This window comes from Lontra canadensis, unplaced genomic scaffold (assembly GCF_010015895.1).
Source record: "Lontra canadensis isolate GAN:19392208 unplaced genomic scaffold, GSC_riverotter_1.0 scaffold82, whole genome shotgun sequence".
Lineage (NCBI taxonomy): Eukaryota > Metazoa > Chordata > Mammalia > Carnivora > Mustelidae > Lontra > Lontra canadensis.
Window position 1 is genome coordinate 1,591,192 of NW_022631076.1, and position 27,341 is coordinate 1,618,532.

General features: G+C 43.2%; 2 protein-coding genes across 7 annotated transcripts in view; both read left to right on the forward strand.

Moving 5' to 3' along the window:
• The first annotated feature begins 1,787 nt into the window (after positions 1-1,787).
• NARS1 (asparaginyl-tRNA synthetase 1) lies at positions 1,788-17,279 on the forward strand. Of its 2 annotated transcripts, none has more exons than XM_032882418.1 (15): positions 1,788-1,926; positions 3,004-3,086; positions 5,764-5,829; positions 5,930-6,022; positions 6,112-6,201; positions 7,079-7,157; positions 8,298-8,368; positions 10,161-10,247; positions 11,639-11,860; positions 11,974-12,173; positions 12,792-12,927; positions 13,589-13,702; positions 16,000-16,131; positions 16,422-16,553; positions 17,010-17,279. In XM_032882418.1, exons 1-15 carry the CDS (start codon positions 1,884-1,886, stop codon positions 17,139-17,141), a joined length of 1,680 nt encoding a protein of 559 aa, XP_032738309.1. In that variant the 5' UTR covers positions 1,788-1,883; the 3' UTR covers positions 17,142-17,279. The 2 variants fall into 2 exon arrangements, with proteins under 2 accessions (XP_032738309.1, XP_032738310.1); XM_032882419.1 differs by having other exon boundaries at positions 3,007-3,086.
• An 8,081-nt stretch (positions 17,280-25,360) lies between these two features.
• FECH (ferrochelatase) overlaps positions 25,361-27,341 on the forward strand; it is a 32,481-nt gene continuing 30,500 nt past the window's right edge. For 3 of the 5 annotated variants that reach the window (XR_004385575.1, XM_032882420.1, XM_032882421.1), the window contains exon 1: positions 25,361-25,575. Coding sequence is in view for 2 of the 5 variants with exons in the window: in XM_032882420.1 (XP_032738311.1) it covers positions 25,509-25,575 (67 nt within the window). In the remaining 3 variants the exon portion in view is untranslated. Of the gene's footprint in view, positions 25,576-25,632; positions 25,755-27,341 lie in introns of those variants that run through there. The other 2 variants (XM_032882423.1, XM_032882422.1) reach the window with 2 other exon arrangements.

Below are 27,341 nucleotides of genomic sequence, written 5' to 3' on the forward strand. Positions count from 1 at the left end.
CGAGGGTTGGTCCATGTGACCAAAACAGTAAGTAGAAATGATGAAATGTCACCTCACTAATCAGGTGACAAGAGGCACCGCAGTTTGGGAAGGCAGCTTTCTAAGATGGCCACATTGACCTTACCTCCTAATAGGCATGCACTAGTGTAAAACCCTTTCTTGGAGTGTAGGCTGGACCAGGTGACAGGATTCCAATAAAGCAGCATATGATGAAGGTTAGGGATGTCACTTCTAAGGATAGGTTACAAATGACTGTGGCTTCCGTCTTGTTTGCCTGCTCTGATGAAGCCCGCTGCCTGATGGCGAGGCCCCCGTGGCAAAGAATTGAGCCCAGCACTCAGCTGAGTGAGCGTGATAGAGGATGCATCCCAGGTGAGACTTCAGAGTCTTAAAATATGATGCCTGCACCTGGATTGTCGCCTTTTGAGAGACCCAAATTCCTGGTCCACAGACAACGTGAGAAGCCAAATGTTGTTGAAGTTTGGGGGTAATTTATTATACAGCAATAGGTAACTAATACAGCTTTCTCTCTCTCTCATCACTTGCTTTTGGAAATGTCAGCTGTCCTGTCATTAGAAGCGCTATGGGGAGCCCATCCCGCAAAGAACCTAGGTCTTCTGCCAGCAGCTCCATGAGTGAGCCCGGTAGCGGATCTTCACCTAGCCAAGCTTCAGAAGACTGCGACCCCGGCCAGCTTGATTCAGGAGACCTGGAGACCCAATCCCCAATGAAGCCACCCTGGGGTTTCCTCACTTTCAGAAACTGTGAAGTAATGAATGTTCATTGTCTTAAGCTCCAAAGCTCTAATTTGCTTTGGGGTTTGCTTTGCAGCAACAGATAATGATTATATGTGTGGGCAAACAAAAAAAGTTAGCGAAGAGGGAAAGGGGGAAGTCCATGAAACTGGATGACATACTCTTGAAGAAAAGTATTTGGTTCATATTCTCCAGAGTCTGAACTTATGTTTGGAGTTATTTTTAGTTTCTCTCGTAATGCAAGTAAGTTTTCCTTCCACTCAAAGACAAACTCTGGTATTTCACTCAACGAAGTATGATAATTTTAGCTACCCTTTATTTAGCATCTATTATGGCTGGGCAGTGAATTTACATCATCCTTCACAAACAGGGAAATTAGCTTAGGTTGGGAACTTCTTCCCAAAGCACAGTTAGTAAAAGGCTGAACCAGAATTCCAAGCGGGTTTGAAGCCCTAGTTTTTCCCACAACATTATTACAGCCTCCCTAATAGCGATCCTTATAACTTTAAATAAAAGTATCAATAATCCGAATCATAAATACAGAAGTACTACATGGTCATCCACGTAGGTTGCAAAATTAAGCGGCCTTGATATTTCACAACAGGCAATGCACGTGAGATAGGACTACTCTCACGCCCCTGACACCCGCTCCCACCCCTCCTCGTGGCCGGTGCTCAATACACTTGATGATGACATTAATTCCACAAGCATTCCAACATTTGGGGCTAAGGAACGAAATTGGTCTAGTTTCCAAAAGGGCCCCACCGCACCTACAGCTGGGGGAGAAACTGGACAATTCAGTAGAAAAAGTAGGAAGCTGAGGACCGAAGACAGAGAAGACTGCTGCCCCTAGTGGGTCTAGGCGGCCACGGAGTCCGGGGTAGCCGGGACCGGGAAAGCCCGAGCGTGCCGGGGCGGACCGGCGGACCCGGAAGTTGCCTCTGCCCGGCTCAAAGATGGCTGCAGCAGCGACACCCGCCCACTTATCCTATCCTCTTGTAACCAATGGCGCCGCGACGCTCGGGTGACTCACTGGGGCGACCTATGCATGACGTTCTGATGCAACGTCCTAGTCGAGGAAGCCGCCGGTGCACGTTGGGGTGACAAGGCGGCAGAGTGTTGGAGACGATGTCCTTGGAGGTGACCGGGCCGACCGCCGGGATGGTACTAGGTGAGTGAAGCCCGGGGATTCCAGGCTGTGTAAGTGGAGCGGGAACACTACATGGGCCAGGAACCGAGCTGCGGCAGATGGCCTGGCTTCGAGTGGGCGGTCCACTGATATTTGTACCAGAAAGATTGGAGCCGGGGGTGGGGGGGGCTTGGGTGGGGGAGGGAGGAGCCTGGACCCCTGCTGGACCGCGACTCGCTGGGCGGGGCTGGTCCCCCCTCGAGGCCTCCTCGGGCACCCCTACCCTGTCCGGCGACTGGGATGGCGGCCACCTCTCGCCCTGCCCCCCTGCAAACAGTCTGGTGATTCAGCTGAGACTTAGCCACCGCGAGGCACTATAAGACGTCAGAGTACCCCCAAATATGTAAGCTCTTCGAAGTGATCGTCCGGAAGGGACTCTTGAATTCTAATTCGCTTTCACACAGCCTCATTTATATTGAGATTTCCGGGGAGACCGTGTGGTGCAATAGAAAAAGGAAAAAAGGGACCAGGATTGATGTTGGTGTTCACACTTAATTAGTTGTAAGGTCTTGTGCAATTCGATAAGCTCAGAGCTTTATTTCCTTTAAAGATCAGAAGGAAGCGGTATTTATTTGACATCGGTGCACTCTCACTGGGATAGCTGATTGGTACGTGTTACTTCATTGCGGCCTCAGTACAGCCCTTCAAGATGGGTATTGTTTTTTTCCCCCTCATTTCCTAGACAAATAAGCTCAGATGGGTTAAGTGAAATTCCCCGGAGTCATCCTGGCTTTTAAGGTACAACCTCCAACATTCCAGTCTGGTCTGGCCAACTTCAAAGCCTTCATCAAGGAGCTAGAAGCAGTATCACAAATTAAAATCATCAAAGTTCATTTTGAAAAGCCAGATTTGTAGCTAGTATGTTTTTATGGGATAGAGGTCACTGAGTTAGAGGCGTGGGAAAGAATCGTGATATAATTTCTTTTGGGCCGTGGTAATTTTTACTAATCAGATGCTTGTTCTCTTCACAAAGATAAAGAATGCATGAAGTCGTTACAGTATGAAATGACTAATAATTACTGGCCCAAATGAATAACTCATTCTCCTTTTGTAAAACAGCAGAGCTCTATGTCTCCGATCGAGAGGGAAATGATGCTACAGGTGATGGAACCAAGGAGAAACCTTTTAAAACGGGCTTAAAGGTAGTATTTCTTCTCATTCAGAAAATGACTACATTTATTAATTACTAGTGTCTGTTAATATCTGACTTGTCAATAACTATCTCAGGCACTAGATTTTGGAGAGAATTTTCAGAAAAGAGAAAATGAGGAATGTATACACCTGTGTAGCTGTAAGAGTATTGGGTGAATATATTTAAACTTATATTTGAACATTTTTAACATGTGTCTTCTTTTTTTCCGAATCCTGCTGAGAGAATATGCTAAATTCACTTGAGGATTTTAGATCCTGAGAAGTAATAGTATATTAGTAAATTAGCATTCCAGACTCATGAGTTACTGAGTGTCTGCTCCGAGAGATGAGTCCGTTCTTAGTGTACGGATATCAGTTAAGTCTTTGAGTCTCAAGGCTCAGGATCACATCTGGATTCTAGTGGTAAATTCACCAAGAGGCCTCTTAGGAGTCCATTTAGAAGAAATCTGGGTAGGAGCACCTGGCTTGGTTAAGTGTGTGCCTTCAGCTCAGGTCATGATCCTAGGGTCCTGGAATCCAGTCCCGTCCCCTCCCCTGTGTTTCAGGCTCTCAACCCAGTGGGGAGCCTGCTTCTCCCTCTCCCTCTGCCTGCCACTTCCCTGCTTGTGCTTGCTCTCGCTCTCTCTCTCAATCTTCATCAAATAAGTAAATAAAATCTTTTTAAAAAAAGAAGAAATCTGGGCATGAACTTAGTGAGACTTGGGGAAGCTTAGTCTTGCTTTTCAATTTTTGGAAGGAAATCTTTCTCTCATTTCCAGTTGTTGAGGTGATTCCTATGGCTCCCCAAACATTTAGGAGAATGTTTGCAAAATGTCACTATTAGCAAAGTGTGCTGTTCTCATTTGGGGAATTACAGTTTGGCTTCTAACTCTTAATTTCGGTGATTAAAAAAAGGAGGGATCAATAGAGAGTTTCAGGTAGCAAATTCTTAGTGATTTACAAACATCTCTACCAAGTGTAATTTTTTTTTAAAAATTTTATTTATTTATTTGAGAGAGAATGAGTGAGAGAGAGTGGGGGGGGGTCATAGGGAGAAGCATGTGGGGACTCAGTGCTGGGATTCCAGGATCATGACCTGAGCCCAAGGTGGTCAGTCGTTTAACCAACTGAGCCACCCAGGTACCTCTCAAGTGTAGTTATTAAAAGAAGAACTCTCTTATATGTTTGTTTTTTTTTTAAGATTTTATTTATTTATTTGACAGACAGAGATCACAAGTAGGCAGAGAGGTAGAGGGGAAGCAGGCTCCCTGCTGAGCAGAGAGCCCGATGTGGGGCTCTATCCTAGGACCCTGGGATTGTGACCTGAGCGGAAGGCAGAGGCTTAACCCACTGAGCCACCCAGGCACCCCTCTCTTAGATGTTTTTTTTTTTTTTTTTTTTTTCTCTTAGATGTTTTTAAGAGATCCATGTTCCCTCCTCTGCGGTGATCATTGAGTTGGGGTTAGTGTTAAAAGAAGATGAAAAGTATTTTCCAGGTCTGGAACTAGACCTTTTGTTTCCACAAGCTTCAGATCATAGAACCAGAGAGATTAATTTATTACATTTCTTGGCTGACTTAATCAAGTAATACAAACCATAAAATACAGATGGCACAGCAACCCCTGACATGTCCTCGTATTTATGAAAAGAGGTATTCTACATATAGGAATTTTTCAAATTAAGTGAAGCTTAGCCTTTTATGTTCTTAACCGTTACTTTTGTTTCTGAAAGAGTTTCAGAAACAACTTCCCTGATTTCTTAATGAAGAAGAGCCATTTAGGTGTGATCTTCAGTTGACTTTTACTGTCAGTTGTCTCTCCTCTGGTGTTAGTATACTTCCTGCCGGTCCCGCAGCCACTGGAAATCTGCTGCTTCTAGTCTACTTGTACCGGGAAACTGTATACACTCAACTGTTGAACAACGCGGGGCTAGGAGCACTGACCCCTGCAGAGTCAAAAGTCTGCATACAGCTTTCAACTTCCTTAAAACTGGAATACCGATAGCCTACAGTTGACCAGAAGCCCGTAACATACCAGTAACATAAACCAATAGCAGAAACAGTCAACACATATTCTAAATGTTATGTGTATTCTGTACTGTATTTTTACAAAGAAGTAAACTAGAAAACAGCACATGCTAAAAATCATAAGGAGAATAAAATGTATTTACAGCACTGTAATGTATCTGTGGGAAAAAATCTGCATGTAAGTGGATCCACGCAATTTAAACCCGTGTTCAGGGATCAACTGTATTGTGTAGACACATGTGCTAGAACTGTTTGTGAAAGGACTGGATGGCTTCTGCTTTAAGCAAAGTTTTCTTAGTATGTCCGACCAGTCATTCTTTCAGTGTTCACTTTTGGCCATTGGGGTTTATTTTTTTTTCTTGGCTCTTTTTTTTTTTTTTTAAGGTTTTGTTTATTTATTTGTCAGAGAGAGAGAGAGAGAGAAACAGCACAAGCAGGGGGAGTGGCAGGAAGATAGAGAAGCAGGCTCCCTGCTGAGCAAGGACCCAGGAATCATGACCTGAGCTGAAGGCAGACACTTAACCGACTGAGCCACCCAAACATCCCTCTTCTTGGCTCTTGATGGTGTTCTAGATGGTTGAAGTTACCTCATAATTAGGATATTATTTTGATGTCAGATATGGTACAATATTAAATTTTCCTTTTCTCCCTTCCCGCTCAAGGCTCTGATGACAGTAGGAAAAGAACCGTTTCCAACCATTTACATAGATTCACAAAAAGAAAATGAGGTAGGATGAGCCAAAAACTCTACCGAATTATATTTTGTAAATAAATTTTCATCATAACATAGAGATTCTGGAAAAAATAAATATCTCTTTTTCTCTCCAGAGGTGGGATGTTATTTCTAAATCACAGATGAAAAACATTAAAAAAATGTGGCATAGGGAACAAATGAAGAGTGAATCCCGGGAAAAGAAAGAGGTGAGCAATGATTTTGCCGCTGTGAATGTTTTTTAAGTTAGAATACTGGAAACCTTGTGTTAACAGACTGCTTTATTGTTAAAAATTAGGCAGAAGACAATTTGCGGAGAGAAAAGAACCTGGAAGAAGCAAAGAAGATTACCATTAAAAATGATCCAGATCTTCCCGAGCCAAAATGTGTGAGTGTGACACATATCGTCCCAAATATCGCCGTCACACCCTGTCAGACTGTCGGTTCTGTGTCCGAGGGCCGGGCCGGCTGGTGTGCTCCTTGACACTGTTCGCCCTTCCTTTCCTTTTAGGAGGGATAGAGAGAAAATAACATTTTAAAGTCATGAAGCTGGTCCTTTGGGGGTTCACTTTATCATAAAGTTTAGTAATTACGTGTTGAACGATTCCTGCCCCACCTAAAAGCCAGCTAAGTGTCGCCCTCCCTACGTGTCCCATTTCCTCACTGTAAAATGAGGAGGTCAAAATCCATGATTTTCATGGTTTTTTGAAATAGATAAAATGTTCTGTGATTCTGTGACTTGGATTCCTCTGCATTTTTTCTTAGAACAGATGTTGGGCTGCGAGTGGCCATGCTTAGATTTCAAATAGTTCTTACTGCTCGTGGGTGGTCGTCTTTTTCCTGTGTCCTTAGTGATGAAGTTGTCTTGGCCACTTTCACCCTCCCCTTCCTGTACTCCTCTGTCCTTCCTCCTCCAAACCAATAGCTAGCCTTGGCTAGCTTCTGCCTTGTGTGTCGGGAGGACCTGTGAGGGCAGGAGGGGTTCACGCAGACTCGTTGCTCTTACGAATTCATTTATTCACTGATTTTATGTAGCAGTATCTGAAATTCCAGATGGTTCTCAGTGTCAGTTTTGCACTAAGAGAAGGATGTGGATTTTTTTTTTTAACCACTCCAATATGATGAACGTTTATTGTAGAATGACTGTCATTTTGCATCATTTGTGAATTTGTAATACTTTACCGCCATCCATCTAGCATTAGTGGAGAAGCTGATATGTAATAAATAACATGATCGGTCGAACGTTACTGACTTCAATTTCGCAGGTGAAGATTCATGCCCTCGGAGGATACAAAGGCCAAAGAGTAAAGGTGTTTGGCTGGGTCCACAGGCTGCGTAGGCAAGGTAAATGGTGGAGCTTTTCTTTCGTCTCTCTTTAATTTTAAACATCCCTGGTCTAGACGAAGAGGAACATAAAAACATTTGCTTAGGTGGGGGATATTTCTAGTTTAGGGTGCTAGTTTATAAAAGAAGATAGTGAATTACATCCTAAATTTGTTATTACAAGTTTAAAAATTACTTAAGTGCTATTTAACTGGAAGCAATCACAGAGATCAGGAGTATCCAGTAAATATTTGTCTAGCTGAATTTAATTATTTAATGAAAGGGATGTGTTACAGGAAGGGCAGAGCCAACTCTGAAATTCATTCCCGGCAGTAGTGTTGGCTTTTATAATTAGTGTATTTGCATTCTACTTTTCTCAGTCCTGACTTTTTGCTTGCTCTATTATTTTATTACATGTATTTTATTATAAGTAGTTACACATCCTTCATAAAAAGAGATGGGGCATAAATGAAAAGGGATTCTGGGCAGCAACATATATATATATATACACATATATATATACACACACATATATATATACACACACATATATATAAACATATATATGTGTGTGTATATATATATATATATGTGTGTATATATATTTTTTTTAAGATTTTATTTATTTACTTAACAGAGAGAGCATGTGCACACAAGCAGCGGCAACAGCAGGCAGAGGCAGAGGGAGAAGTAGGCTCTCTGCCAAGCAAGGAGCCTGATGCGGGACTCGATTCCAGGACCCTGGGATCATGACCTGAGCTGAAGGCAGAGGCTTAACTGACTGAGCCGCCCAGGCGTCCCTGGGCAGCAGTATTTATCTGCCTCCCGTTGAGTGCACAGCCCTATGCTAGGCCTTGCAGGGGATTCAGTGGTGAGGGAGACACAATCCCTCGTGTCAAGTTTCTGACAGTCTTGCTTTCCCATGATCACGTGGATCATGAGGCTCACATAGGATGCGGAAATACGGGGAAGAAGGTGAAATGCCGCACAGATACTGAGTAGTGATGTTTCCAGCGGCCACTTGAGAGGAAGGGGGCCACGCGGGAGGTTTGAACTCGTAACAATTTCACCGTGGAGTTGCCTATTATAAGATTAAATTATGAGAAAGTACTTTTAAGTGCCTTGAGAGCGGTCAGGACTCATTTTTCTTTCTCATTTTAGGAAAGAATTTAATGTTTCTGGTGTTGCGGGACGGTACAGGCTATCTTCAGTGTGTCCTGTCAGATGATCTGGTAGATATTTTTTCTTATTTCTCACTGAAAATCTGGTGTTTTGTTTGTTTTTTTGTTTTTTTTCAGTAAGTTCCTTTATTGTTAGTTTTGGGAATTTTAGAATCTGTATATATTTTTTAAACTGTTAGAGAAAATTTCTGGCACACATTGAGCAACATGGGTTTGAACTACATGGGTCTGCTGGGGCCTGGATTTTTTTTTTTTTTTTTTACAATACTATGAGTGAATTTTCTCTTCTTTATGACTTTCTTTTCTCAAACTTATTATAAGAATACAGTATGATACACCTGACACATAAAATATATGTATGTTGACTTTATGTTGTCAGTAAGGCTTTTGGTCAACAGTAGGCCGTTAGTTAAGTTGTGGGAGAATCAAGTTGTATGTGGATTTTAGACTGCTCAGGGGGTCAGCACCCCTAATCCCCAAATTGTTCGAAGTCACCTGTATAAAGAAACCTCATGTGCTCATCACCTGGCTTTAGTAAGGTTTTAGTCATAGACTGGGTGGCATATAAACGAAGGAATTTGTCTCACAGTCCTGCAGGCTGGACGTCGAGCTCAGGGTGTCAGCATGGTCATGTTCCGGGGAGGGCCCTCTTCCAGGCCGCACACTGCCAGCTTCCTGGCGCATCCTAGCGTGGTGGAGAGCAGAAGGGGGAGCAAACCCTCATCTCACCCTATTCACCTGTCCAAGGGCCCACTTCCTCATACCGGCACACAGGGGCCTAGAATTTCAACATAGGAATTTTGGAGGGACAAAAACACTAAGTCCCTAACAAGTAATGACCAGTAAATGGCCAATTCTGGTTTACTGCTCACCCCCTGACCCCCCTAGACATCGTATCATTTTATGTAAATACACTTGCATACGCATCTCCAAGAAAAAGTATTTGTGCTATAACCACGCTAATATTAATTACACCCTCCCCAAACAGGCAACTCCTAAATATCAGTCAGATTCTCCCAGTTGATTCATAACGTCTTTCTACAGTTGTTTGGTTTGAATGAGAACCCAGACGAGATCTCTGTACTGCACTGAGCTGATGTGGCTCTGAAACTCTTTCAATCTGTAACCATTCATCCTTTCTATTGTCTTTTCTACCATATTTGTTTAAAACAACCTGTTTCGTTGTCCAGTGGCTCTCCTCCACTCCAAGTCCGGTTGGTTGCCTCCTCAGGGGTCATTTAACGTGTTCCTCTCCTCTGTAGTTCTCACAAGCTTATCAAATTCAGGCTTGGGGGATTTTTCATTTTGTTTGACTTAGTTTGATATCTTTTTTGGCACAACTACTTCATGGGCAAGGCTGTGCGCTTCTCATTGTCTCACATCAAAGACACATAATGTCCTCTTGCCTTTTTTATGATTTTATGATAGTGGGTTGAAGTGTTGTTAGCCTGATCCCTCCATTGTAAAGCTACCTGTCACTTCTGTCCTAGCGGTTTTAGCAAGTGTTGATCATAGCCCAGGTGGATGGTTTATTATCCCAGCAGTCTGAATTTTAAAGAAAATAAAATAAGCTGTTCAGATGTTTCTAAGGGATGTGGGCTACTGTCATTTATGCATATGTATATATGTAAAATATCTGTTTACATACATATTTCTCTGTAGATGAACCCTCCCATAAAAATAGCTATTCTTGGTTAATACTAAAAAAAATCGATGGCCATCTTCTTTTACTAGTTTTAGACAGGTAACTTTTATTTGAGTAATCTGCTTAGCTTTCTATACATCAGAACATACATCTTAATGTAAATGTGAGTAGTAAATACGGACTTTATCTTTTTTGTAGTGTCAGTGTTACAATGGGGTCGTCTTGGCCACGGAGAGTAGTGTTGCAGTGTATGGAATGCTAAATCTGACCCCAAAGGGCAAGCAGGTGAGTAGGTTGATTTTCTCAGTGGGTGAGTAAGTGTGTCTTTGTTCTCCAGTGTTCTTATTTGTACTTTAGGGATTTGGTGAATAAATACACAGATGCGATGTACTTGATAAATTTAGGATGCCTTTTCCTCTTCCAGGGAAATATGTCTACCGTACAACTCATATGATATCACACACTCAGGGATTTCCAACTTTATAAAATTCATAAATAACCCTCATAGGCCATAGTACAGTCACTTTGCTGTGGATGCATGAATAACTTTTCAGCCAGTTGGAAATAAAAATAATCTACCCATGGGGTGCCTTGGTGGCTCAGTGGGTTTAAAGCCTCTGCCTTTGGCTCAGGTCATGGTCCCAGGGTCCTGGGATTGAGCCCCACATCGGGCTTTCTGCTCAGTGGGGAGCCTGCTTCCTCCTCTCTCTGCCTGCCTCTCTGCCTACTTGTGATCTCTGTCTGTGAAATAAATAAATAAAATCTTAAAAAAAAAAAACTACCTAAAAACTTCAGGAAAGAGCAGTAATCTAAATCTGAAACTTCCTGAATAGAATTTGAAAGTTTCTTTTAGAGAAAGTTAAATATAATTCTGATATTCAGAGAGTTGTTTCTTCTCCAGCCAACAGGCACGTAATGGTTACTTGTTGGTAATTACTTTTCAAATAATTACTGTGGTTATATTTGTTGGCTGGGAAAGAAAACAAACAAATGTGACCTATTAACCACCAGAGGGAGCCCCGAGAGTACTCCTTAATAGACTAGAAATATCGATATCGGAGGGTTTCCCAGAGTTCATGTAAAAGAACCTACATTAAGCATGAATATCTGATTCAAGTTCACTGAAGTAATGTGATTTGCAGAACGGAGTTGTTATGACATGTTACTTGCTCTCCAGGGTTTGGCACGAAGATAATTGTATATTCTGTGATGTGTGGCTTCTAAAATAAATTGCTTTTAATGGAATTACTAGGGAGAATTTAAATTTCTATCATATATCCATTCCGAAGAGAAACAGCTTTCAGTAAAACCTTTGCTTTTAAGGAGTGTTTCAGTGTCGATAAAATGATATTTTAACTTAACGGGGAAGGGTTAGGAAGATACATCAAATGATAACAGCAGTTAGTAGTTACTCCAAGTTGCAAGATTATCATTTATTTTCTAGTTTTTGCTTTTCTGTTGTTTAAAAATCATGTGTAGATTTACTCTGAAAGGAATATTAAATATCAAAATAAAATCAGATTATTAGGTCTTTGTCTAGAAGGGTAGGCTGATAATGATGATGTCTAAAAATATCTTTCCAACAATTTTGATGTAAATTAAAATCTCCAATAATGTTAGTTTTTTGTTTCCTTCTCTCTCCTTTTTCCCTGCCCCCCCGCCTTTCTAAAATGGAGGCCCCTGGTGGCCATGAGCTGAGCTGTGACTTCTGGGAACTGATTGGGCTGGCCCCTGCTGGAGGTGCTGATAACTTGATTAACGAGGAGTCTGACGTGGACGTCCAGCTCAACAACCGACACATGATGATCCGGGGAGAAAACATGTCCAAGATCCTGAAAGCACGTTCCGTGGTCACCCGGTGCTTTCGAGATCACTTCTTTGATAGGGGGTACTATGAAGTAAGTGTGTGTTCATCATCTTTTGCAAACAAACAATAGCTTTGGCCGTTTTAAAACTTGAATAGTGGCACTCACAGTCGGCCTCAACTTACTCCCCCTTTTCATTTGAACAGGTTACTCCTCCAACGTTAGTGCAAACCCAAGTGGAAGGAGGTGCCACGCTCTTCAAGCTTGACTATTTTGGGGAAGAGGCATTTTTGACTCAGTCCTCTCAGTTGTACCTGGAGACCTGCATTCCAGCTCTGGGAGATGTGTTTTGTATTGCACAGTCATACAGGGCAGAACAGTCTAGAACACGAAGGCACCTGGCTGAGTACGGAATTGTCTTTTTATTTTTGTTTAAAAAATCACTTTTAAGAATATACGTTTAGTGTAGCAGTCTTTATGTAGGCAGTGTGAAAAAATTGGATATTTTAAGAGTGTGTGGAGGGCAATTCCACAAATTAATGGAAGCCATGTATGAAGTTTTGCCTCCTGGGCCATAGCTAGCGATGTTCTCTTCTTTCACTTTTCTTTGATCCTTTATATGTTAAGAATAAACAAGAAATCACTCTTTTTAGGTAGGGACTCTAAAACTAACCCGTGGACCACTGGGGTGGCTCGGTCGTTGGGTGTCTGCCTTTGGCTCAGCTCATGATCCCAGAGTCCAGGGATCAAGCCCCGCATCGGGCTCAATGGGAGGCCTGCTTCTCCCTCTCCCACTCCCTCTACTTGTATTCCCTCTCTTGCTGTCTCTGTCTGACAAATAAATAAAATCTTTAAAAAAAAAAAAAACCAAACAAACTGAAATAAAGCTAATGTGCTGAGTGGGGAGTTGGTTAGCGGTGCTGGAATTTTACATTTCTGTGCAGTTTTGCGATGTTAAAATCCTTACTTAAGAGAAACTTCGCAGAAAAGTAGAGCGGTTGCCAGCTCGTGTCTTGTTCTTTAGATATACTCATGTGGAAGCAGAGTGTCCTTTCCTGACCTTTGATGAGCTCCTGAACCGATTGGAGGACTTGGTTTGTGACGTGGTAGATAGAGTCTTGAAATCACCTGCAGCGAGCATAGTGCGTGACCTCAACCCGGTAGGTGCGCTGTTTATGGAAATGCAAAGTCATGATTTGGTGGGGGAAGGGGGGAGATAATGTCTTCACCTTCGGTTTTTATAGATTTAATGGCGTGGCAGGCTTTGCTCTAAGTGCATATGTATACACATATTATATTCTTATTTTTTGTTTTTTGAGGTAAAATTGATAGCATTATGTTAGTTTCAGGTGTACAGCATCATGATTTGATAGTTGTATGTATTATGAAATGATTATCATAAGTCTAGATAATATCTCTTACCAGACCTTGGTACAGTTTGTTCTTTTTTATGCTGCAGCCTTCTAAGATCTACTCTCTTAGCAAATTTTTCACATTTATAATTGTTAGCTGTAGTCCCCTTGCTGCACATTATATCCTCAGAACTGACTGTTTTATAACTCAAAGTTTGTACCTTTTGACCACCTTCACTCATTTCTGTACCTGTATTTTTAAGAGTAAAATTTGATACTAGTCATTGCCAATAATTTTATAATATTTTACATAGGAGGAGGGCACGTGTATTTTCCATTTTTAGGAATGTCCTCATTGTTTTCTTGTCTGAAATAACATTTTACACTAACAACGGATAGTTTTCCCTAACATGGAAATTTTAGTGTTCCGGTTTCTTTATATACACTCTGTTTTTTCTTGCTATTGTAGAACTTCAAGCCTCCCAAACGGCCTTTTAAGCGGATGAACTATTCAGATGCTATTGTGTGGCTCAAGGAACACAACATAAAGAAAGAAGATGGAACTTTCTATGAATTTGGAGAGGTATGCGTCGCCTAAGTGTATTGCTGCTGAGGTGAACGAACCAGGAATGCAGGAGGCAGCTGCTTGTCAAAAAAATGGCGACAACAGACCCTCCTTGGGGCTGTCTGAGGATTCACTGAGTCCACAGATGTAGAGTCGGCCTTAGTCCACTTCTGTGGCGGTCAGTAAATATTAGCGCCATGGTAGGCTTCTCAGCTCATCTTTTGCCTTTTTCCTCTTGTTCCGTGGTCAGTCCATGCTCCTGACTTTACTCTAGGGGTAGCTCTTTAGGCTGGCACGATGCCTCAGACATTTCATGCAAAATTTCAGGCTTTAAAATTTTATGCAAAATGTTGATACGCGTATATTCGTTTTATTTGTTTGGAGAAAGTATCCTCCTCTTTCAAAAAGGAAGCCTCCTGCAAAGGAGTGTATTGAAGCCCCTCCATGTGGAGAAGAGTCAAAGAAGAAAACAGCTGTTGGTTAAAATGCAAAACCCAAGAGAGAAGGCCTGACTGGGGAAGGTGCTCTGGCATCCCAGATACACTGAGAGGACATACTAGAGGTGTAGACTGTGAAGGCCTCTTCCCAGTGCATTTAACCATTTCTTACATAGTATTTACAAGTCTACTTTATAGATAAAAGAGGAGCAGCTACTGCTTAGAGCTTTAATTTTTAGAAGGAATTTACAGAGAGAACAAACAGGACTCTTGACCTATATAAATTATTCTTACCATTTCATGATTTGTTGGTGGTATAGAGTGACAAAGTTTTGTATTAAACATTTAAGAAGTGTTATTACCTAAAACTTAGCAAAGTAGTGTGATGGAGTGAAAAGAGCCCCATCTTTGGAGGAAATTCCCCCCCCCCAGGTGGCTTAGCTCCTACCTGTGTCCTTACTGCTGTGTGACAGAAGGCCAGTGACCCCACCCTCTTTCCTCAGAGATCACAGCTGCTTTGCAAAGTTGTGAGGACTCAAAGCTAAAATCCTGGCAGGGTCCACGGTTCAGGAAGCCCTTGATGCTTGTCAGCATTTATCGTATTCTGATGTCATCCCATGCACATGAGGTCACCAGAGTAGATGAATGTTCCATGTCCTACATCCAGTAGATGAATGGAAGATGAATCTTCCAACTTTTTGGAGCCTGCAGTAAGACTGTTTACCCCCAGTTAAATCTTACTGTGGTATATAGAGCAGATAAAAGCTGAGAGACCAGAACCATCCCACTCATCTCCAATGGGTCTCCGGAGCCTGGGGCCTCATGACAGCTGTGCCAGGAGATTGCGGAGCCCCATTTTGGTTCTTTTTTTTTTTTTTTTTTTTTTTTAAAGATTTTATTTATTTATTTTACAGAGAGAGATCACAAGCAGGCAGAGAGGCAGGCAGAGAGAGAGGAGGAAGCAGGCTCCCCGCTGAGCAGAGAGCCCGATGCGGGGCTCGATCCCAGGACCCTGAGATCATGACCTGAGCCGAAGGCAGCGGCTTAACCCACTGAGCCACCCAGGCGCCCCCCCATTTTGGTTCTTAAAGCAAACAAATCAATGAGTCTTGTCGAGTTCTCTCAATCGGTTTGTCCTGGGACGAGAGTTTTCAGTATTACCTTGAGTTTATATGTGGGTTACTGAAGGGTGTTTTGAGACAGGAGCAGATTAACTTGGTTCATCATTATTTGACATTTCTTGGCTAAGTGTTCCAGGTGTAGTTACACTTGGAAATTTCACACTGGTTATTTGTCTTAGGGCTCTTTCTTACCACCATTGAAGCCATATAGATGTACTGTAACAGGCAAGAAGTCCAGATAACAAGAAAGTTTAAGGATTGGTGTTATTAATAACACAGGATGTGCATAGACCAACGATGTTTTGGAGCATTCACTGATTGTCTTATACCTCACGGGACTAAGTGGACCACATTTGCTTCAGAGCTGGTAAAACTGGCCACTGAAAAAAATAACTACGCAGTATCTAGTCTCAGTGATAATGGCTTCAAGTGGTTTTTTTGTTGTTTTTTTTTTTAATTTTTTATTTTTGGGGGTTTGTTGGGTGGGTTTTCATTCCTCAAGCAGATGGCGCTTGAGATCTATTGTAATGGGAAGCAGGTCTTCTTGCAGTTGGTTTAATAACTGCGTGTGAGTTGTTAAAATATCTTTATTGTTTTTGGAAGAAAGTGTTGCTTCCACCGTGTGTATGGGTTGTGGATGGCTGTGTAGTCTCTGCTACGTTACATTAATAACATGAAGGGCTGCTATGGGTGAGAGCTGCTTCTGTCTTGTTGCATTTTGAGTTGTAAATGTTAATGAAGTCTTGTTTAACCTCAGGATATCCCAGAAGCTCCTGAGAGACTGATGACGGACACCATTAATGAGCCCATCTTGCTGTGTCGATTTCCTGTAGAGATCAAGTCCTTCTATATGCAGCGATGTCCTGAGGATTCCCGCCTTACAGAATCTGTCAGTCTGTGATTCAAATAGTATTAGTAATTTTGCTTTCTAAGGGGGTGGGGACTGCCACTGGAATAAGATAGAGCTCATGGCAAATATTTCATTATACATATAGCATGGCAGTATTTAAAGAAGTGGCTTTTGTCCTCTGATTGGGCTTAACATATCTTGTTAAATTATAGGCTTTGATTATTTGAGTATTACATGACCATAGTGCTCCTTTAGCTATGAGTTTAATTGTGATTTTCTTTGAAACTATAGCCTGGTAGTAACTGCATTTTATTTACTTGTTTTTAAAGGTTGACGTGTTGATGCCCAACGTCGGTGAGATTGTGGGAGGCTCAATGCGTATCTGGGATAGTGAGGAAATACTGGCAGGTTATAAAAGGGAAGGAATTGACCCCACTCCCTATTACTGGTACACAGATCAGGTAAACAGTTTTGTGCTTTGTTTTTAACACTCTTTTTTTTTTTTTTTTTTTTTTATTTGACAGACAGAGATCACAAGTAGGCAGAGAGGTGGGCAGAGAGAGAGAGGGAAGCAGGCTCCCTGCTGAGCAGAGAGCCCGATGCGGGACTCGATCCCAGGACCCTGAGATCATGACCTGAGCCGAAGGCAGAGGCTTAACCCACTGAGCCACCGAGGCGCCCTGTTTTTAACACTCTTTAAATGGTTTTCATTTTAATAGTTCTGTATAAATTGGAATTCTTAACAGGAGAGAATTCAGTGTGGTACTTTGATGTGGGAACGAGCTGTATTCAGTTTCATGGTTGTAATGTGGCATGTGACTAGTTTTGTCTTTGTCTAATACGTTGACTTAATTTGAAAAACAACCCAGCTGCTGGCCTTGCTCAACGCAGTCCTTCTTTTTTTTTTTTTTAAACAGAGAAAGTACGGCACGTGTCCTCATGGAGGATATGGCTTGGGCTTGGAGCGATTCTTGACCTGGATTCTGAATAGGTATCACATCCGAGATGTATGCTTGTACCCACGATTTGTCCAGCGTTGCAAGCCATAACTGGTTCTTCCAGAAGCATTAAGGAAAGAATACAGTTTATGAAAGGAACAGACTGCCTCTTTAAAAAAAACAAAAACAAAAAGCCAGAATCTTCCCTTTTTTATTCCATTGGTGTATGGCCATTTCTTTTTTCTCCCATGAAAAGCAATCCAAATCATGTGAATATCAAGTGATGTCAGTGTTAGCATTTTGAGGAACACCATCCATCCATCACAAAGTTTGGGGGAACTATGTGGCGTGTAACACTACGGTCAGAAGTCCAGTTCAGCATTTTATCCAGTTATAGGTTGTAGTTTTTGCATCGTCCGTATCACATATATCATAAAGCAGATTTTAATTATGATCTAAGACATTCCAGTAACTTAATCTTTCCGCCCTGTTAAGTGTAACTGGAATTCTTTAATTTATATCATTTTATTGTACAGGCAAGTTACAGCAAACATCTTGAGGGAAAATTGACAGTGTGGTGTAAAAAATCTGCTGGATTAGTGAAATTCATTGGTAGATACTGGAATCAAACAAAGACAGTTTTGCTTTGGTTATTAATCTTTTCTAATCCTATAGCTGCTTATAATTCTAAAGCATACAAAATTGATGTGGAGAGATTTAAAAAAAATGGGAATTTTACGTTAAACAGTTTGAAATAACAGCAAATTCTTTTTGTTGTTGTTGTTGTTCTTTGCATTAGTTTAAGCTAAAGAGGCAGAGTGATCTTCTCTCTTTCCTGGTAGTTTCTAAGTAATTAAGAATAAGTAAGTTCCAAAAGAATTTGCAGCTGGAATCTTAATGACAACTGTATGTGGCCATTTGACTCTTCCCACACTGTGACTTTAGATCTAATCTGCTACCTTATTAACTCCCAGCAGGCTTATTGAATGGCTTCATTTCAGATTTGGTTAATTTCTCTCCCAAAATGCATGTCATGTATTCTCAGTAGGCTGTATTCCCAGCAATCAATAAATGGACACACATTAAAAACTATTTGCTGGCTTTAATTTTTCTAAAGCTGAACGCCTCAGTCTTACATTGGTTCATATGTTTTGCATTTTTAAAAATCTTTTTATTTTTCATGATGTATATATGTGAAATTAGATATTACTAAATTTAGTAGGTACTACTAAAAACACATGGTAATGAAAAGGAACAATTTTTTCACATTAGGTGTAGGTTCTAGTCATGTTTTAGAATCTTCTTTATTTTTCAACACATTAGATTATATCCTGTTTTTCAATTAAGTGAAATGACAGATGGAAATGAGGCATTTATAGTATATTTGGCCTGTATCTTTAAAATAAAAAATATTTGCAAGAATGAATGAGCTCTAATTGGATTCATCTAGGCAGTTCAGAATTTGAGGAAGAGGTTAGACCCAGTTAACCTAAATTTTAATTGTGCAAATGAATCGAGAGTTTTAAATCCTGAGGGAAAGCTGTGGAATTAGGTGGGGATAAGATTGTCAAGGTTGTGGTGACACGATGCCAAGAATCTGAGCATAGCGAGCAGCAAACTCCATACGCGAGGATTTTCTTCCCTTGACTGTGTCATTGTCGCTGCAATCTGGTGTCCCATGGACCCGCCGTGTGTCCAGCCACAGACACCCCAGGTCTGAGTTCTGCTCCTATGGGATTCTCCTCTCACAGCTCTTTCCTGATGTGGCTCTTCAAGTTGATTCTTACATCAAAACCCTCTTCGCTTTGACAGCAGACCTGCTGGAGGTTTTGGAGACACGTGGGGGCTGATACTCCAGGAAACTGAAGGGCTTCGGTATTAACTTTCCCTCTTTCTGCGTGTCCTGCAGCCCATCTAGCCAGCCTGCTTTTCCCTTGTGGCTCAGTTCCCCTCCCCACTCTGCATCTACACGTCTCTAGCATTTCCCAGTAATTTCTTCTTTATATAGCAGTTCAACTCTATCAGAAGCAACCTCCTACACACTGGAGTCACTTGTAGACCCGAAAAACACTGGTATCCGGGCCTTATCCCAGACAAATGGAGTCCAAATTTCAGGGATGGGTCCATGATGGTTTTTAGAAGCTCCCCAGGCAAGGCTTTTCCAGGACTAGGTTGACCGTCACTAAGTACCTCCCCGCTACTTCTAAACTCAACCTTAAGCTTTGCATTATCACTGTAGGTCCTCATTTAATTATTTCTCATTAGTCCCTGTGGGGAAACTGGAAACTTTGGGCAAGTGAAGCCTGTTCGATATCAGCCGATGGGTACAAAAATGTTCCGTGTGTTTCCATTTAGCTTTCAAGGTGTATTGAGAAGTGCTCCAAGTTATGAGAGCTGCCACTAATGCAGGAGTGCCTTGTGTCAGGCCATGCCCAGTCCTGGGCTTTAATCCTCATAATAACTTTGGATAATTTCTGTTAGCCCTGAGATAATGGCTGAAAAAGGTTAAAAACTTGCCCAAATGGGGCACCTGGGTGGCTCAGTCGGTTAAGTGTCCGGCTCTTGATTTCGGCTCAGGTCATGATCTCAGGGTTGTGAGATCGAGTCTTGCGTTGGGCTTGGTGTGGAGCCTGCTTAAAATTCTCCCTTAAGTCCTCCCCGGCTCCCCGGCCCCGCCAAAAGTGCCCAAAGCTGCACATGTAGTTAAGTGGCAGAATAAAGTTTTAAACTCCAGATCTTGAACTACTTTAAACTGAGAATCAGTATGTTTCATTCAGCCCTTCTAGGGAAAAAAAAGGATGCCATGATGTCCAAATACTATACTAGTCCTTGGCAATTGCTGGTGAATTAAATGATTGGGTTTCTCACACTGAGAAATTTCTTTCGGACTCATGGTTCATTACTAATGTGCTGATCAGTGAGGAACACCAGGCAGCCATAGTTACATCTTTCCACAGAAGCTTCCGGAGCCTCTGTGTGCTTTAGTCTGAATGAACCACCCTCTGTTCGTGGCACAGGTATCCTGGGGTTATCTTTCACTATCCCCTTGCCTTTCTCTATTGGACACCCTCTTTCTATATCGGACATCTCATTTCCTATGTCCTATGTTACCCACCTTGGTTCACTTCCTTGGTTTGGAGGTGCATATCCTCCAGTAGCTCACTGAGCGAGGGTGCGGGGAAAGGAAATTCACTGAGACACTTGAGTATCTAAATATCTGTTCACCTATTTTCCCGCTTGAATCATAGTCTCCATAGAAAAATGTGGGTTAGCAAGCACTTTCCCCCCAGTTTTTCAAACTCCTGGGTTCCCGTATTGCTACTGAGAATCCCTAAGCATTCTCATACCTGGTCCTTGACATATGACCTATTTCGGAAACTTGTCCCCACTCTTCTGAAATTTCATGACGCTATTTCTTGGGAATTTGCGTCCATTCCACGGGGTGGTTGACAGGACCCTCGCATCCAGGAAATCAAGCTCTTGAGTTGTGATAAAGTTTCTAAAATTGCCTCATTCATGAAAGTCTTTTTTTCTGTTTTGCTTTCTCACTAAAACTGCTACTATTCAGGTATTAAGCCATTTATTTATTTATTTATAACGATTTTATTTATTGGAGAGAGTGAGCGAGCACGAGTGGGAGGGGCAGAAGCAGAGGGGGAGAGAATCCCAAGTAGACTCCATGCTGAGCCGAACACAGGGCTCGATCTCTTGACCCTGAAATTATGACCTGAGTGGAAACCACGAGACGGATGCTTAACTGACTGTGCCACCCAGCCAGCGCCTTCGAATATTAGGCCTTTGAAATGTTCTTTTATTTTTATTTATTTATTTATTTTGCTTTCTATTTTCTGGGAGTTACTTTTCCCCAATTCTTCTATTGGGTTTTTCATCTCTTAGCAAAGTAAAGGGGGAAGAAAATTTTTTAAAAATTCTTATTCTGGCCTCAAAACGTTCCATCTTTATGGTCTCTCTCATCCAGGTTTTCTTCGTGCGTCTTCCCTGTTTCTTCCATATGGTTTTCTTCTACTTGGCTGGGTCTCTCTTTCTCCTGTCAGAGTCTCTCCTCGGTTGTCGGGTGGTGCTTAGTTACCTGCTGAGAATTCCCAGGAGGGATGCAGATGCTCGGGTGTGTGGGGAGGAGACGTGCACTTGCTCAGCGCTGCACCTGGCATCTTCAGGTCAGAGCCAGGTGTGGCCTCCCCAGCAACATGACCCCCAGCCAGCCGCTGGGTGCGTGGGGTCAGTCGGCTGCTGCTGTAGGGGGACCTGGGCCATCGGACTTCTTTGTCCCTCTTTCAGTCCATCTCATTCTGGAATCTCTCGTCATCCCCACTTCCAGAGGTGCCTGGTACTACCAACTCTGAACCGCCTAGGGGTTCTGTCATGTAAACCTCCGAGGTTCTTGTCTTAGGATGATGGCCAGGGAAGGAGTCGGTTTTCTTGGGTCTGCTAAATCACTAACCATGTATCCACCTGCCCTCCAGCTTCCAAAATCCCGTTGCCATGATTCCCTTTCCCTTTCCCCCCCATCCTTCTAGGTCTGTGCTTGAAAGCAAACAAAACACTGCCAGCACTGTCTCCTGTCTGTTCTCCCCGCCGCGACTGTCGCACACTCTGTAGCCTGAACCTGTTTGCTCAACTGTTTTCCCCAGGGCACAGCCCCGAACACCGACTGTCATGACTATCACCAGTCCATTACAGACAAAGGTCCAAGGCCTGAGAACTTTCCAGCTTGCCCCTGACCTTAACTCTTAATCCTTCCCCTCCCCAGCGCCATGGTGAGAGAGTACAGATGGGTTTGTTAGTCCATCTGTACTCTCTGCTTATCATGGACTCTCAGGAATGAGTGCAGATGGACTAACAAACCCATCATCACTTGTGGGCTTAAGGCTCTGTGTGGTGAAGAGAGGAATTCAAAATGCATGCCACATTGGCCCAAACTGGGTCACCTCCTTGCTATAAAACAATGTGGGGACCATTGATCTGATGTCTCAGAGTGATCGTTATAGCTCACCGTTTGCCTGCCTCGCCCAGCCACTGTTTCTCTTGTACCACACACCGCCCCTTCCTGCCCTGTTGCTTTTCTGATTAAGGAGACAGAATTGAGTAATCTAAATTTGGTGTGTGTACCACAGAGGTGCCAATCATGACAAATAATGAATTAGGTGATCCCCCTGCCCTTCCCTGAAGCATTGAGCTGAAACCAACAAGTTCATTTCATTTAAGACCAAAGGCTGAACTCAGAGTGTTGTCTGTGACAGGAGAGTGCTTTCTTCACTAATTAAGTCACCCGGGCTCAGACAAACCCTCTCCCCTGTGATAGGGGTGCGGCTTATCAAGTTGGCGCAGAGACTGTGTCTTTGGCCTTCTGTTTGCTAAGGGAAGTGGTATATACCTTTGTTACAAATATGTAAGCCAGGAAAAAATGCATTTCTATGTACATATGCACACACACACACACACACACACACACACAAATGCCATGCACTTTTATAAATTTCTTTAGCCTTTTAAGGTCTTTTCTGGTTTTCTTAGCAAACCCACATTTAGAATTCACAACTTCTGGGTCACCAGGGTGACGCAGTCAGTTAGGCATCTACCTCTTGGTTTTTGGCTCAGGTCACGATCAGGGACATGAGATCCAGCCATGAGTCATGCCCCATGCTCAGCATGGAGTCTGTTTGAGATTCTCTTTCCATCTCCCTCTGCTCCCTCCTCCTCCTTGTGTCTCTCTCTCTCTCAAATCAATCAATCCATATTTAGAATTCACAATTTCTGGGTTAAGGGCTGTGTTTTCTAATCAGTTTTGAAAAGGACCTGTATAAAATGCATTTTATTTGCTTTCATAAAAACATAAAAATTTACTTGTTGGAAAGCTATTATATTTGATGTTTCTAAGAAATAAGCCATAGATTAGAAATAATAATTTTTATGATACTCTCTGTTCTGGAGAAATAATGAAGTTCTGTTTCCATCTATGACCTTTGAGTCTTTATTTATTTATTTATTTTTAATTTTAATATTTTGACCTGTGAGTCTTAATATGTGGATCAGGGAGGTTTTATACATGAGGGATTTTGAATGAGTCCTTTTCAAGCTAGTACAAATGAAAATAAAAGATGTAAATAAAATGCATGAAATGGTGCCAATTCATTTTTTTTTAAATGTTATTATGTTGATATATTTAATAGAGCATGCGTTGCTAGTTCCTTTCTCCTCTGTGGTCAGATACCTGTCACAGCTGTTGATTATGAGATTTGGCACCTTTGTGCATTGTCACTAATCATCGGCATCTCCCTAGGAGGGGCCAGAAGACCCCTGTTATCTCTACCTAGCAGAAAGGGCACAGCCCTTGGAAGGAGAGGTGACTCATCCAGAGCCTTCCAGAGTAGCTGAGAAGAGCCCATGCGTTTCAAACATCTAAAACTCTCAGTCTTTCCTAGTTCTCTGGACCTGTTCTCTGGACAAAGTCTGCACTTTGTCTAGAACAGAAGTTCAAAATGTAGAGCTTTTTTTGTGCAGCTTCCTTAAAAGAAATGGGTTTAAGCTTTAGGTAGAGAAGTACACTATAAAGAGCATGTCTAAAGGGCAAAATAAATGAATGTAATTTTAATTATGAGGGTAGAGTTAGCAAAATATATAGGAAAGCAGTTTGGAACTTGGAGCAAGTTTATTCTTCATTTCTCAGGGAACATCTCCTACTTGGATCTGAAGATCACACAGGTAACATGAAGGACAATCCATTTCATATGATATTTTACATTTGGCTTATAACCAGAGGGAGGGCCAACTTTAATAATAAACTAACTCAATCAGGAACATTAATTTTATGCTACAGGTAGGTGATTTTTAAAAAAGATTTTATTTATTTATTTATTTATTTAAAAGATTTTATTTATTTAAAGAGATCACAAGTAGGCAGAGAGGCAGGCAGGGGTGTGGGGGAAGCGGGCCCCCTGCTGAGCAGAGAGCCCCATGTGAGGCTCAATCCCAGGACCCTGAGATCATAACCTGTGGCAAAGGCCGAGGCTTTAACCCACTGAGCCACCCGGGAGCCTCAGATAGGTGATTTTAACTCAATCTGGATTCCATCTTCCTGGAATGTTATACGAAGCTTGCCCCCTTATTTCCTTCGGGCCTTTGTCCAGATGTCAGTGAGAACTTCTCGGACCCATCTATTTCATTTTTAAAAAAGATTTTATTTATTTATTTGTCAGAGAGAGAGAGAGCACAAGCAGGGGCAGTGGCAGACAGAAGGAGAAACAGGCTCCTTGCTGAGTAGTGAGCCCTACACAGGGCTTGATCCAGGACTCTGGGATCATGACCTGAGCTAAAGGCAGACACTCAACTGACTGAGCCACCTAGGCGTCCCTTGACCCATCTACGTCAAATTCCCTTTCCCCCATCTCCCTCACGTTGCTTCCTTCTTTCTAACGCTTATCATCACTTCAAATAATACGTATTCTCATTATTTTGTCTCTCCCTTAACCCCCACATAAGTCACTTGTCTGGTCTGTTCACTGCTGTCTTCCAGTGCACGCAGTAGGTGGTCAGTACTTGTTCAACGAATGAATAACGTCTGAGACCTTTGTGCTCCAAGGTTGGTCTTGTACTCTGAGATGCACAGAACAGTGGGCAGGGTGGGCAGGCGGAAGCCTGGGAATGCAGGAATGGCTAGAAATGAGGGAGGGGCCTGTCGCGAGTGCGGGATTGGGGCCCGAGAGCTACCTTGCAAGGGTGTGCAAGTATACCCACAAACTCCAGCACGGCATCCCTCCCAGAAACGCGTTTGCTGGACTGAGCCTCCCTTTCCTAGGTTCCTGTTTCCTCCTGTTAGCAGTATAATGTTTGCTTTCTGGTCCCACCTGTCAAACTCTGCGATATGGAGACGCTACAGAGAAATCGAGTAATATGTCACTCACGAGTGTCTCGTAAAACAATTCCTTTCCCTACTCTGCAAACCACGCATAACGAAAGTGGGTCGGCACATCTGCGCGGTAACAAGGCAAGCCGACTGGAGAACTGAGGCACAGGCAACCTCGGCATCTCGGGAAGAGTGTCGGAAATGTCTGGAAAGTCCTTTGCTGAGTTGTGGCTGTGGTTCCTGACTTGGCCGAATTGGCAGAGGCCACCAGGGCATTCGTTCAGGGTGATCCGGGGCCGAGCCCGGCTCCGGCACCGGGAACGGCCGCGTGGTGGGGCACCGCCACTAAGGCTGCTCGGGGACGGTTTTACCCCCGGGACCGCCCCGCGGTGTGGCCGGCTCCCGCGAGGGGCGTGTCTTCCTTGGCCCCGCCCCTGAGGCCCCTGCCCGGTGCGGCCTGCAGCGAATGAGCAGGCGCGCCGTGAGGGCTCAGGGGGGCGACGACGCGAGATAAGGCCTGGGGTGGCGGTGGCCGCAGCTCGGCGCCTGGGGGCCCGGCACCCGATCGCGCCACCGCGGGAGGAACCCGGGTTCCGGGCGAGGCTGCCCCGGGAATGCTTTCAGGAGGCACAAACATGGCTGCGGCCGTGCGAGCTGCGGGCGCCCTGCTCCGCGACCGGCGTAAGTGAGGCTGTCGCGGCCGCCTCCGCCGCGGGCGTCCCTGAGACGGCGGGGGCAGCCGGCGCCGGGGACCCCGGGCCTGGGGGCTTCTGGGAGCGGCGCAGGAAGCTCCGCGCGACGGGGCGAGGGGCGCTGTGGAGGTGGGACCGGAAAGGGGTGGCCGTCTGGGAGGGCGAGAGTACGTGGGTCAACAGCGGGGCGCTGCCGGGAGGGGTCCGGGAGCACCGCGGGTCAGCTGGGTGGCCTTGAGCAGTGCGGGAGTTTGTCAGCGCCTTAGTTCTTACATGTAAAATCAGAAATGGGCGTCAGGGGGTTGTTGGGAACGTTAGGGGAGGGAGGGTGTGTTAAGGACCTGCCAGGGAGGATGATAACTAAGGCATCGTGGTCATCACCGCAGGCATCTGTCCTGGAGTTCCCTCCCTGGTGATGGTGGTCGCAGCGTGCCCACTGCTGCTGAATGGTGACTGGGCACGGACCTGCCTTATTTTTTCTTAGCAGTTCCCCAGTTCCCCAGTCTGGTGCCCACTGAGAAGGAATGGAGAGAATCCACTTTGAATTTCCATCAACTTATTACAGGTGCCTTTGTAGAAAGATGGTTAGGACCCAGTTTATACTGAGGGTCAGGTCCCTAAGGGTACTGGGAGCAAAAGGCATTAACTTTTAAGAAGAGGACGCGCAGTGCCAGTAATGGAGCTGAAAGGTGGATTGAATTAGTGTTTTCTTTCTTCCGCCCTTTCTGTGGAAAATCTGACAGGTTCTACATTTGAGGTCATAGAACAGCATGAGAAACTTTAAATGATTTGTTGTTCAGATTATAAGTAACTAAGTGGAAGGATTCAGAGACCATAACAAAAGTGGATTTGAAGTCAATTGAATTATGGACTCTGATTTTAAGATGTAGTTATAATACCTTAATCATCTTGTTGAAATGAAGGAATTAACATCGGGTTGGAAAAAATTGAGTAGTATTTTTGAAAACAAATTCTGAAGGTACAAGTGTAAAAGCAAAGTCTTATACTATGTTTTTAGCATATTACAGAATCAGTAAGAACCTCCCTGGGGTGGGCCACATACTGTGTATACTATATATTTTTTTTTAATTAGAAAGTGGGTAGGTTAATGAATTATTGTTTTTTTCTTTTTGCCTTTTCTTTCCAAATTTTCTACATTAAGCACCTATGTCTTTCATGATTAGAAAAAAAAATTCTGGAATAATAAAAAAAGAGCATTAGTGTTAAATTAGGGACACTTAGGGTGCTTGGGTGGCTCAGTGGGTTAAAGCCTCTGCCTTTGGCTCAGGTCATGATCTCAGGGTCCTGGGATCGAGCCCCGCATCAGGCTCTCTGCTCAGCGGGGAGCCTGCTTCCCCCTCTCTCTCTGCCTGCCTCTCTGCCTACTTGTGATCTCTCTCTCTCTCAGATAAATAAAGTCTTTAAAAAAATAAATAAATTAGGGACACTAGAACATTTTGGTGCCATACCAGAAAATAATTCTTTTTTTAAAACCTCCCCTCTCCAAGTGTTTATTAATAGTCACCATATAGTACATTATTTCTGCTAATTTTCAAAATGGTACCTATTTTTGTAAGTACCTTTTGAAATAAACCTCATCCCCTATGTGGTAGGAAAAGGCTCCGTTACATATTTAAGTGCTTGTGTGCCTTTATACCCTCCCCTTCCCCAACCCTAAGCATCCAAAATATTAATTTGGTTTTGGAGAACCAGTTGATACCCATGAACTTAAGTTACGGATAAACTGTTGAATGC

Coding starts and splice junctions, on each gene's coding strand:
- NARS1 (XM_032882418.1), top strand. CDS start 1,884: ATGTCCTTGGAGGTGACCGGGCCGACCGCCGGGATGGTACTAG. Junction 5,830..5,929: donor ATTCACAAAAAGAAAATGAG/GTAGGATGAGCC, acceptor TTTTCTCTCCAG/AGGTGGGATGTTATTTCTAA. Junction 6,202..7,078: donor ATCTTCCCGAGCCAAAATGT/GTGAGTGTGACA, acceptor TCAATTTCGCAG/GTGAAGATTCATGCCCTCGG.